At 49.1% G+C, this 11,308-nt stretch overlaps 2 protein-coding genes across 2 annotated transcripts; one reads left to right on the forward strand and one right to left on the reverse strand.

Annotated features, from left to right (window-relative positions):
- Positions 1-17: 17 nt before the first annotated feature.
- Positions 18-2,530, reverse strand: nphs2 (NPHS2 stomatin family member, podocin). Its single transcript, XM_047050330.1, has 8 exons — positions 2,161-2,530; positions 1,957-2,060; positions 1,732-1,804; positions 1,512-1,594; positions 1,025-1,228; positions 788-843; positions 573-651; positions 18-314 (listed from the first exon to the last, which is right to left on the reverse strand). The coding sequence occupies exons 1-8, from the start codon at positions 2,516-2,518 to the stop codon at positions 63-65; spliced, it is 1,209 nt and encodes a 402-aa protein (XP_046906286.1). The 5' UTR covers positions 2,519-2,530; the 3' UTR covers positions 18-62.
- Positions 2,531-4,136: 1,606 nt separating this feature from the next.
- Positions 4,137-10,080, forward strand: tdrd5 (tudor domain containing 5). Its single transcript, XM_047050257.1, has 13 exons — positions 4,137-4,365; positions 4,497-5,000; positions 5,369-5,667; positions 5,878-5,961; positions 6,319-6,375; positions 6,495-6,657; positions 6,884-7,059; positions 7,316-7,536; positions 7,796-8,005; positions 8,200-8,266; positions 8,390-8,590; positions 8,809-8,961; positions 9,931-10,080. Exons 1-13 carry the CDS (start codon positions 4,137-4,139, stop codon positions 10,078-10,080), a joined length of 2,514 nt encoding a protein of 837 aa, XP_046906213.1.
- Positions 10,081-11,308: the final 1,228 nt, after the last annotated feature.

Consider the following 11,308-nt stretch of genomic DNA (forward strand, 5'->3'; position numbering starts at 1 on the left):
GTCCCCACACTCTACCATCCTCTCTATTTGAAAATTCCGCAGTCACAACATTCCATTAGTCCCTACATCATGGGAGAGTCTGAGTCGCGACCTTCCCTGGTCCCTCCTAAAGCCCGGGCGGGCAGGAGGGAGAGGTCAGAGGGCAGGGTGATGAGGTCCGACGGGAGGTTGAGGACCATGGTGGGGCGGTCGCTGCGCAAGGTGTGGAGGAGCTGCAGCAGGCGCAGCTGCACGGCGGCAGGAGAGCCCGTCAGGGAGTCGAGAGAGACCCTCAGAGCCTCGCAGGCCGCTCTCTCTCCCTCAGCCGCAATCACCTGGGACAGGACAGGAAGTAGAATCGTTCGTCTTGACTTGTGCCGCTAGCTAATGCTGTTCCCTACTATAGTGACAGGCAACACAGATGAATACGCTTCAGGCTTAATGGTATATTTGCCCAGAGAATAAATGACTTCAAAACGTAAATTCCACTAACACTAATACATTTAAAGCTAATGATGCTGTATGTTTCATGGAGTGTTTTATTTATTTTTTGGCAAAGTTTTAATCAAAATCTGGCTTTATGAAACACTCACCTTGATCTGGGCTTGCCTCTTGGCTTCTGCCTCCACTGCTAGACTATGCTGCAACTCCACTGGGAGACAAATGTCCTCTCTTCAAAGAGAATGAAAACGCAAACACAACAAGGGCAAATGTTTCACCACTTCAGGGGTTTTTGGAATACAAACCGCTTCAGGTGCTCAGCCCTGAGTTGAGTAGTGTAAAACGCTGTTGGCGACTCCGCACTTACATTTCTGCTCGCTCCACCTTGATCCCCCACTGGCAGGTCACAGAATCAACGGCCACCTGCAAAGATGAAAAACATTTCCACCATAAGGATAACAGGAATGACTACAAACCGTTTACACGCCCTTCATAAGCTCCAACATTTGACTTCTTCTAACATAGTACGGCGTATGGAAAGGATTTACATGTACTAACTCTGACCCTCTGCACTGTACACTAAAGATGAGACCACACATCAAACCTGGATCTCCCGGCTTATCCTCTTCCTGTCCAGGAGCACCTGGGTGAAGTTGTGATGGGCCAGCACATCTCTGAGTGCCACCTGGGCCACAGCCTGCAGCATGGTGGTCAGACCAGACAGGGCTGTGGAGCACAGAACCACGTTCTCTATCCGGTAGTAAACCACCGCGCCCAGTTCTGTGCTCACCAGGTCCTTAGTCACCACCTAGATCCATTTGATTAGTGCAATGCTTCATACATTTCCACAGCCATGTAGCCCATTTAGTTTGCAAAGCATATCTATCCATCATATTTCTATCACAGCAAACATTTACCGTGCATGTTCTGTGGCCCACACTAAGTACTGCACATGCTTGTGAAATGCACACATACAATTTACTTTGACATCAGTCAAATATTCATGCCTTTTCTATGCTCTGAGGAATTTAATCGGAATATTTGATGGTGTGTTGTGTTTTGGTCTTGGCTTGTCAAAGGAGTTACCGTACTGTGTGAGGTGGGACCTTGAGCATTTTCAGTCGAATGTCTACTCTCTGGAAAACGTCCAGGAATGGGAGGTAGAAAAGAAGACCTTGAGAGAGTAAAACAGTCCATACTCGTTGATCTGCTGTTAATTGTCTCATAACCTGAAATTGTCTTTATAAGACCTCAATGATCTGATCAGACAAATAACACTGAAATAAATGATTCGTAGAACAAAACTCAGACCAGGTCCTCTGGGTCGGCCTTGCAGTAAGTGACCCAGTCTGAAGATCACAGCTCGCTCATGCTCTCTCACTACCTGTCAATCAACACACAGACAGACACACACACACACACTGTCCATCAACACCTTGGAAATAATGCACAGAGAAGCTTGATACAGTTTCAATGTGAAAATTAATCTTCATTCACCAAAATGAATGTGAATTCAACTGGAAATAAATGCATTACCTTGACACAGAACCAGATGGAGAGGGGTAGGAAGAGGAGAACCAGGGTCAACGCCAGCACCATGAGCAGCCACTCACACAAGCCTAGATTCCTCGTTTTCACACCTGGTGAGACGTGGTGTGAAACATTCCAATTTGACCTCATGCGTGTTATGTTCACCCCATAGATGCTCAGTTTAACTTCGATTCCATCTCTGGATCTCACCTTCCTCCTGCCACCCACTCTCCAGCAGCAGCCCCAACGATTCCTCACTCTCCCCGGCCCTGTCGTCCTCTCTCACAGCGTCCACATCCACCACTGTGGAGCTGGACTTCACTGTGGAGCTGGACTTCACTGCCCCGTCCTCCTCGTCCTCTGCCTTCGCTCCCTCGATCTCCAGAGTCACCTTCTTCTTCCTGTCTTTTCTCTCACGGGACTCCGTCAGTCTCACCGTCTTGTTGGCCCTGGGACGGTGACCCCTTGAGGCGGGGGAGGGCTCCCTCCTCGCTGCCTTGCCAGCTTTGGAGGAGTGATGAGGCGAAGTAGGGGCCGAGGCCGAGACAGGCTCTGTTTTTTTCTCCATCGCACGTGGACTCTCATCGGTAAGAAGCATTGAACTGGTGGAAGCTCCAGTGGCTGTAGTAGTTGTAGTAGCAGATATAGTTGCTTTGCAACTATGCAAAGTGTTGGTTGGGACCTCCATGACCTTGTCTTTGAGGAAGCTCTTTTCTGGGAAAGAGAAAGGGGAGGGAGTGTACACCGGAAGTGAAGCTGGAGGGAGGAACTTCAGCACCAAACACTCAAACGCGCACAACCAAACAAGACAGAATGAGAAGCTAAAAGTACTTTAAACTGTGTGATGCAACCAAGTGTAACGTAGTTAAGAGGTTAGGATTTTATCTAGTTGACACATTTCCCGAGGGACAAATTACAATAACGAAACCTGTTGCTTTACATTTTTTGTATTTAGTATGTTTGACATTTAGTAATTTTAGCAGCGGTCTTCTTGTAAATCTGGGGAATGTTAAAGTGATGTCCCACAGGCAATGACGCAGTTACTTTTAGGGAGTCGTTCAGTGCCTCTTTAATGAACGTGCAGACTCAGACATTGATCTCTTACAAAGTGCTGATGTCAGGGTTCCTCTGTTTTAAATACAGGAAAGATACACATTCTCCCTTACACAATTTAATTAAATTGTAAATTAAGTCTTTGACCCACATTTTCTTTGCGAAACAAATCATTGACTCTTGTTATGGCCTTAATTACACCGACATATTTTATGAGTACACATGGATTGCTGAAGGTGCCCAAACATTAATTAGCGCAGAGCTGAGTACTTACAGATTTGTATTATATCAATGTGTGATAATTTTGCCCAAAGCCCTAACCTCAGCCTACTTTTAGAAAGCTTTTTATTATTATTTCCTATCAACTGCATATACTTGATGATGACGTCACTAAGTGAACCAGTTACTGAAAGTGCACGTGCACCTGCTTTGGGGATATCATGTTTAAATTAATTCACACTTAAACGTTATCTATATAAACCTTACTGGAAATTGAATACATAGTTTGGTAAGTTCATTACAGACTAAGTACTAGTAATAGTCTAAGTACTTTTTAACCGTGCATTATTTTTGAAGGGAAGCTAACCCAGCTACGACCGATCTAAAAGAATGAAACGCAATACAAATCTGGGGTTGTTAGCTAGCCTGTAAACTAGCTACACTCAGTCCAGTTTCAGCCTTTTATGTTAAATGTATTTATCTATGCAGGTACTATAGCCATGGCTTATTCTGAATTCAGAGACAGCAAATAGATTCATTTGGAAATGGGCAAATTATTCATATTCGTTTCAATGGTCAGTCGGCCTGTTGGGTCAGTTTTTTTAAATCACAAAGTTAATTATCTGTAGCTAGCTGGCTAATTATACTGAAGTTGTTGACCCAGCTAGCCATCTTCCTCACACATCCATAGAGAGCATGCTTTGTTTTTGTAAAGTTACATGTTATGTCCTCAGTCACAATTTATCTTTGTAAATGCATGCGTTCATCCATTCTAACCCTTTTTATTAACTCTTCAACGACCCCCCCCCCCCCTCCCTCCCTCCCCCAGTAAATCATCAAAATTGATGCCCCATCTCTTCCGAGACAGATCATTTCTCCAAACGTGTTGACAGGATTTGAAGTTGATAGAAAGGATGACCCAAGAACAGATGCTCGCAGAGCTGAAGAAAGATGTGCGCTCTCTCCTTATGTCGGCTAAAATGGGCCTAGCCTCCGACCAACTGAAACGGGATTATGCCAACATGGTTGGCCATCCACTTCCTCTGAGGTCCCTTGGGTTCCGCAACGTGCTGGACATGGTCAGGGAGATGCCAGATGTGGTTGCCTTGGACTACCTGGCAGATGGCAGCTTGGTGTTAAAAGGCAAGATCACCCGGTTGACTGTTACTCTGCAGTATTTACCAAACTGTACACTTCATGTATGACGTCATGTCTTCCTCTTTTTTTTTTTCTCTCCCCCCCTTCCTCTCATTCCATTCCTTTTCCCATAACAGCTATTTCAGACGAGAGCACCCGAGGCATTGAAGAGCTGGTGGCCAGGCAGCGCGTCGCCAAAGGCAAGACCTCCAACCGAAAGGGCGGCATGGCCTTCTTCTCCCCCCGCTACCTCCACCGCTCTGGTCCCATCACCCCCATGGTGCTGCCCAGGCGGGGATGGGCTCCACCGGCCCTCCCCGCCCAGCTCCGCGCCCAGCTCCGCGTGCTGCTCTCCCAGGGGCCCATCAGCCTGTCGGCGCTTGAGGCTTCCTTCGCCCGCTGCTTCGGCCAGCCGCTGCGTGTCACCAACTACGGCTTCTACTCCGTCGCGGAGATGCTGGGGGCTGCGGGGGACATGGTGGCGGTCCAGCAGGGCCGGACGGGCTCCGTGCTGAGCCTGAAGGGGCAGCCGCCGTTCACGCCCCGGCTCAGGACCCAGCCGGCGACGACGCCTTCCCTGAAGCCATCCAAGCCCACCATGACAATTGAGGCGGCCGTGAGGCCAGCGGTGAATTCGCAAGGTGGGTCGGTGATTTTCGTTGGAATGTGGGGTCCACAGCCGACGTTATATGTTTATGTTGAGTCTGAAGGAATAGTCGCAGACTGAAAACACAGATGGAAGGTTTATACATCTTTCCAGCTTCTAAAATGTGTTTCTTCCACGGGTAAACTGAACTCGAGCGATGTTATTTTTTTATGAAACTGTCAACTGTTGAATTTAGGCAGTTCCTGAGCGGCCGCCCGCAATGTCAAATTCTATAATACATATATTAAAAGTGAAGTATGCTCACATTTGTGGTAATCTATAAATATATATGGTCACACTCTGCAGTAAAGCATTTGACTGCAGGTCAAGAGGTCATCATTTCCATCTGCCTCCTCCTTTCAGCTCCAGTGGACAGCCCCAGGCCGCCGAGCGCTCAGAACCATGTGGCGTGTCTCTCCAAGCCCCCGGTCACCACAAGCCCCTGCCCAGGGCCCACAGTGACGAGCCAGCACAGCCCAGGGGCCACAGAGAGGGGCCAGCACAGCCCAGGGGCCACAGAGAGGGGCCAGCACAGCCCAGGGGCCACAAAGAGGGGCCAGCACGGCCCAGGGGCCACAGAGAGAGGCCAGCACATGGAGCCCACCACACCTGAGCCCCAGCCTCCCTGTGGGGACCAGCTGTTTCAGGAGTGCATCATCAAGGTCGCCTTTTGCTTTTACTAAAATGCATTGTTGGACTGAGTGAAAAACAGATAGATTGACAGGCATACATAGATGGATTTACGGTTTATAAATCCATTTTAGTATACCGTTTATGATGAATGTGTCATTCTACATGACTCGGGTCTGCCATCCAGCTCTGCCTGCCTGCCAGTTGATTCCATGATTTGTATTTTTCGTTGGCAACTTCAGCTTGAGAAGGAAATGCAGCAATGCATCCTGGAGAATGGACATGCAGGCACAGTCAGCTCCCAGCTGAAGACCAGGCTCCGACAGGTCCGTCTACACACACACACACACACACACATGTATACAGACATACCCAAGTCCATCTGCACACATAAGCACACACAGAAGGAAGTGTATCACCGATCTGCCCCTTCATCCTGATTGATGTTTGGAAGCAAGCACCGGTGAAGGCAATCTTATGGGAAGCCTTGGGGAACATGCTGCTGTGATTTTTCTGTTTTCTCACATCAGTCTGGATGAAGGATGGGGGGGCAGGAGACTGTTTCCAGATGCAACCGTACGTCTGACCTGACATCCATTGAACGCTCAAGTCGTACATCATCATAGCAATGATGGCGATTCTAATATTAGAATCCTAAAATAGACCTGTAACTTTTTTTGCAGGTGGTCAGTCAGAACAGTGAAGGGATATCTGTACATGATATCCCTTCAGAATACAAGGTAAAATGTACTGTTTGTTAATGTACAATGATGGTGTTTCAGTTGTGAGTCTCTACATTGGTTTCCTCAGCTGAACTTGACCTCTGTCTTTGACCTTGACCCCTGACCCCTGTCCTCAGAGGGCGTTTGGGGAGGAGCTACCCGTGATCCAGAGTGGCTTCCTGAGCGTGACGGAGATGGCGGGCGCTCTGAACGACACGCTCCACCTCAAACCCGTGAAGGAGGGCGAGGGGGTCCGCTGGATGGTCACGGACATCAAACACACCAGCCAATCCCAGCCAGGTCAGCTAGTCTAGTAGTGGACGCCTTGCCGTCCTATGTGAATCTTTAGATTCCAATCGTTTGTGGGATCAAACGTCATAGATGACAGTGGAAGGAGCTTGAGTGTTTAGTCAGGTCATGCTGGTGTGGGTTGGATACATTTGCCCATCGAGCGAAGTATGTTTAAATGGGTTGAACGTGTCACTCAGCTTCTCTGTGTGTTTGTGTGTTTGTCCTGGTGTGTCAGAGCCCAGCCGTCCTGGTGGAGAGGAGAGTGGGCAGGGTCTCAACCCATCCAGAGCAGGGTACTACCTCAGCTGCAAGGAGTCCCCCTGGGAAGGCCCAGAGAGTGACCCTGTTGCCGAGGACGATGACCCCCCAGGGTCTGACAAGGCGCTTGGCACCAACAAAACCTACCACCAGGTGAGCCTTACCTGCTCTCGATGGGCGTGCCGGAGCCTCTGTCTCTCAGGGCAACAGAGGGAAGAACTGAAAGTTGATGTCGTCGGGTCGAATTCCTTTATTTTAATTAATTTTTTTGCACCATGTTTTGACCTACGGAGGTGTGCACATGCATGATTGTTTCTGTTTTCATAGAAGTGTTTCTATTTTTACCATGGTGGTGCTGTGTTCTTGGCCCACACCCCTAAACCTTTTGTGTGTGTGTGCGTGCTCCTAGGCGGCAGATCCGTACCCCACCATGCGGGTAATCATGGGTGGCGAGGCGCGGGTGCCCCCCGACGCCCTGCGCGGACAGCGCTTGCGGGCGCCCACCCGCAGAAGCCCCCGGGCCCTGGTGCCCGTGCTGGTGGAGCGGGTGGAGTCGCCGAGCCACTTCTACCTGCGCTTCGACGAGAACCAGGAGACCCGCGCCCTGGAGAACATGATGATCGAGATGAGGTGACTCCACGAGCACCGCTCAGGGGGATGAGAGAAGGGAGTGCGAGGGGGGGGGGGGGGAATGTTCTGGTCGGGTCATTTTTGACGATCAGATTTTTGAACTCTTCTTTGCTCAGATTATATAAGACCAATCTCTCGACGTCTGTCTCACCAAACCCCTTCCTTCCTTTCCTTCTCCACCTTTTCACATCTCCCTCCTCACCCATTCGTTCCCTCCCTTCCTCACCCCCTTGTTCCCTCCCTCCTCCTCCTTCTCCAGGAGCTGCTACACCTGTCCCAAGGTGTCGGAGCGCTACCGCCTCCCCCCTCGCTACGTACGGCGGGGCCAGGCGTGCTGCGTGGCGCCCAGGAACATGTGGTTCTACCGCGTGGTCGTCCACCGCGTGCTCAGCGACACCCAGGTCGAGGTCTACTACGTGGACTTTGGAGACCTCACCAGCGTGGACCGCGCCAGCCTCAAGTTCCTCAAGTAGGAACCCGATCCATGTTTAGTAGACCAAACCTCTTCTCCCTAGGCGTCTCAAGCCTTAGGATGATTTAACCGATAGGGTCTGTATGTATGTTGCGTGACACCTTAGTGTCAGATTATCCGCAGACCGTTGATTTCATGCTCCTGGACAATCACATGTGGTTGCCCTTCTTGTATCCTGTTGTGCTTACTAGGTCTTGTTATTCTGAGCTCCCAGCACAAGCGGTCCCCTCATGTCTAGTTGGAGTCAAGCCTATCAGAGTAAGTACTTATCTTCCATCAAAGAATCTCCCACCCTCAAAGGCTGATGAGCAGTTTGTCGCTAAACGTCCCACTTCCTGCTGCTAATGCTACCGCCGCTTCCTGGTCCACCCGGTCGCCCAGGCCGAGTGGAGCGCCGAGGCCACCGGCTCCTTCCAGAAGCTGTGCTGTGAGCGCACCCTGGTGGCCGCCCTCCACAGCTACCAGCAGGACTTCCTGCAGCTGTTCCTGTGCGACACGCACACGGAGGAGGACGTGTATGTGCACAGCGCCCTGCAGGACCAGGGCCACGGCCTCCACTGCAGCTCCTCTGCCAGCGCCGCGGTCAGCCTCTCACACACACACACACACACACGCTCGCACTGTTTAGACACACTTACACACATCCACTTTATATACACGCACACTTTCACATATACCGTTTATACACACACACACATGCACACATACACACACGCATATACGCACACGTATGTTTTGCATCCAGTGACAGTTGAGTTCTATGTTGCTCACTCTGAGTCCTTTTGTTTTGTCCGTGTCAGCACTGTGGCCAGTTGAACCCCGTGACCCTGTACCTCGGGGAGGGCGTGTTTGACGAAGGGATGGAGATAGAGGACGAGCCGTGCCCAACAGAGCCCAGCCTCGACACCCCCACAACTCCACAACCCAGGCCCTCTCCCTCCCCACCGCTGAAGGTAAAACCCTCCCTCTTCTCTCCTTCACCCACTCTCCCTCTTGTTCCTCTTCATTTTCATTCTGTGTTCCCCCCCCCATTCCATAATTTTCTCTCTCCTACCCTGCTAGCCTAGCTGCCACTGCTGCAGCCCTTAGCTCCCGCTCTGTCTCCCTGGAGCTCTGAGCCCCACCCTCTCCTGGGTGAATTACTAGTGTCCAGGCGCACGTCAAAGACAGGGGGAGGAGGAGGAGGAGGGGGGGGGGGGAGAGAGAGAGAGAGAGGCAGTTAAACTTGTTCTACAGAAACGGGAAGGATGACTCGGGGCAGTTTGGAGCTGTGTTGAGAGCAGAGCCACGTTCTGAGAGGGGAGAACTCTGGCCTTGGGCCTGTTCAGCACATGCATTTCAGAATCCTGATCCTGGGTCCACTGAAGAGAGAAAAGCTACCCAGTGGAGCTGCTGTTGAATTGATCCAATATATTCAGTTGTATTGGTTATTCAGGATGGGCATAGCTCAGTGGTTGGAGCGGCACCAGATCCAAGGTTCAAATCCTCCCTTGTCTCCTAGGATAAAAGCATCTGCTCGATGAACTCATCATTTAGGGTGTCATTACCAGTAATCATATGAATTCCTTTGCTATTTGTATGCTTAGTAAAAAGAAAGGTTTATGCAAATAACTGATTTTCAGGCTCCTTATCCTGATCTTGACGACCTTCCAGAACTGGAGGTCTTTAAGGAACTGACTTCCCAGGTCCAGGTATGACCCCTGACCTCTCACACCTCTCTGAGCAGACACAAGTGGTATTGAGTAGACTTCCGCTGTACAGTCATCACAGTGAGCCCCTACCTTCAACAGTAACCTTCCTGAATGTGCATACAGTACAAATCCCTTCTCTGAGAGTATTGAGGTGCATCAACAGACGAGTGCTTGAACGCTCCGGAACGTTCTGGTTCTTTTGTAATGCCTCATGGGTTTGACTCCCTCCAGGATTACAAGCTGGACCAGTTTGAGACGCTGAGGAGGGAGGAGCCAGCCCTGTGCTGCAGCGTCTGGGACCAGGCCTGGACACCGGACCCCGATCCCAGAGAGGTGAGGGGGGGAGCAGGGAGGGGCCACCGCCCTGTGCTAAACGACTAACAACTAAGTTGAATCGAGACGTAATTGTACGACTGCAGTTGAGGAATTTAAATGTGTTACTGCACTGCAGTATGATTATATTTATTCACCATACATTATTTAGCTTGCTACTAGAATACATTTTATTGTTGCTGTTAACGTAAGCAATTGTAGATGTAATTGTTGCACCGTAGTTAGTAATCTTTTTGTATTTTTTTATCGTGCCTGTAAGCTGAGATGTGGCTACTTAGCAATGCAGCAAGTAAACACTTGACTCTAACCACAGAAATACTGCACATAACTGTACTTGACTTTCTATATGCACTATTGCTTTGGATAAAAGCATCTATTAAATAAATACAAATGTAATGTATGCATTTACAGCCCAAGACCAAACCTAGTTACCATAGAGACGCAGCCGAGGTACTGACATGCGTTAAACGTCAGCTTAAATCTTAGATACGGTCGTGTTAATGTAATGTGATGCAAGCTTGAGAGAAGCCTGACCTCACTGTGGGTGTAATCAGTGAGTGTGATCTCTGTGGATTACACTTGCTTTGTAGCAAGCCATTTACATATTACAAACTTGCTGACCAGAGCTTAGCACGTCTTTTGTGTTGCGATCAGATAATCATTGCGTATCATTTATTCAGGTTTTTACATTTAAAAGGTGATTACATTTATTTGTCATCTGGAAAACGAATACTGTTCAAAATGCATCAAATTCAATATTCTAAACCATAACATTTGATTGATATATATATAATATAAAACAAGTATGGTCAGGTGTGTGCAAGCCTCTCAAGTTGCTGGTGTCGTTTGGGAATTTTGTATGAATATAAATGTGAGCCAATACGTTTATTAGGTGTTAATGGAGAGAAAAACAACACCATCCAAGCTACTACATGAACGCGGTCCAATCAACAAGCCAGCCACATTCCAAACATAACAGTTTTGGCCTTGTTTTCTGGCCACATGCCTAGTAGGCACACTGGCTACCAAACAGCTGCTGTTGGTCCCATAGAGTTCCTAATGTTTGGGAAAGCAGCTGGAGCCTGTTGTTGGGGTGTGTGTCAAGTTGAGTTAATCTCATGTCCTGTTGGCTTGTTTGTCACTCATCAGGCCTTTACCCCTGCCCAGTCTCCCGGGAAACCCCACGGCAAAGCAGACTTAATTGTTTAGTAATTGGAAGAGAATGAAAGCAATTTTCACCCCATGTGTTTTTTTTTACTTGCAAAGTCATTATGCA

This window comes from Hypomesus transpacificus, unplaced genomic scaffold (assembly GCF_021917145.1).
Source record: "Hypomesus transpacificus isolate Combined female unplaced genomic scaffold, fHypTra1 scaffold_107, whole genome shotgun sequence".
In the NCBI taxonomy this organism is placed as follows: Eukaryota; Metazoa; Chordata; class Actinopteri; order Osmeriformes; family Osmeridae; genus Hypomesus; species Hypomesus transpacificus.

What these genes read in the sequence shown, in the direction of transcription:
- nphs2 (XM_047050330.1), bottom strand. Translation starts at nt 2,518, where the DNA reads ATGGAGAAAAAAACAGAGCCTGTCTCGGCCTCGGCCCCTACTTCGCCT. An exon ending in GAGTGGGTGGCAGGAGGAAG is followed by an intron (nt 2,061 to 2,160) that starts GTGAGATCCAGA and finishes ACGTCTCACCAG; the next exon opens with GTGTGAAAACGAGGAATCTA. An exon ending in AAGGTGGAGCGAGCAGAAAT is followed by an intron (nt 652 to 787) that starts GTAAGTGCGGAG and finishes TTCTCTTTGAAG; the next exon opens with AGAGGACATTTGTCTCCCAG.
- tdrd5 (XM_047050257.1), top strand. Translation starts at nt 4,137, where the DNA reads ATGACCCAAGAACAGATGCTCGCAGAGCTGAAGAAAGATGTGCGCTCT. An exon ending in AACATGATGATCGAGATGAG is followed by an intron (nt 7,537 to 7,795) that starts GTGACTCCACGA and finishes CTCCTTCTCCAG; the next exon opens with GAGCTGCTACACCTGTCCCA. An exon ending in TTGGAGTCAAGCCTATCAGA is followed by an intron (nt 8,267 to 8,389) that starts GTAAGTACTTAT and finishes CCGGTCGCCCAG; the next exon opens with GCCGAGTGGAGCGCCGAGGC.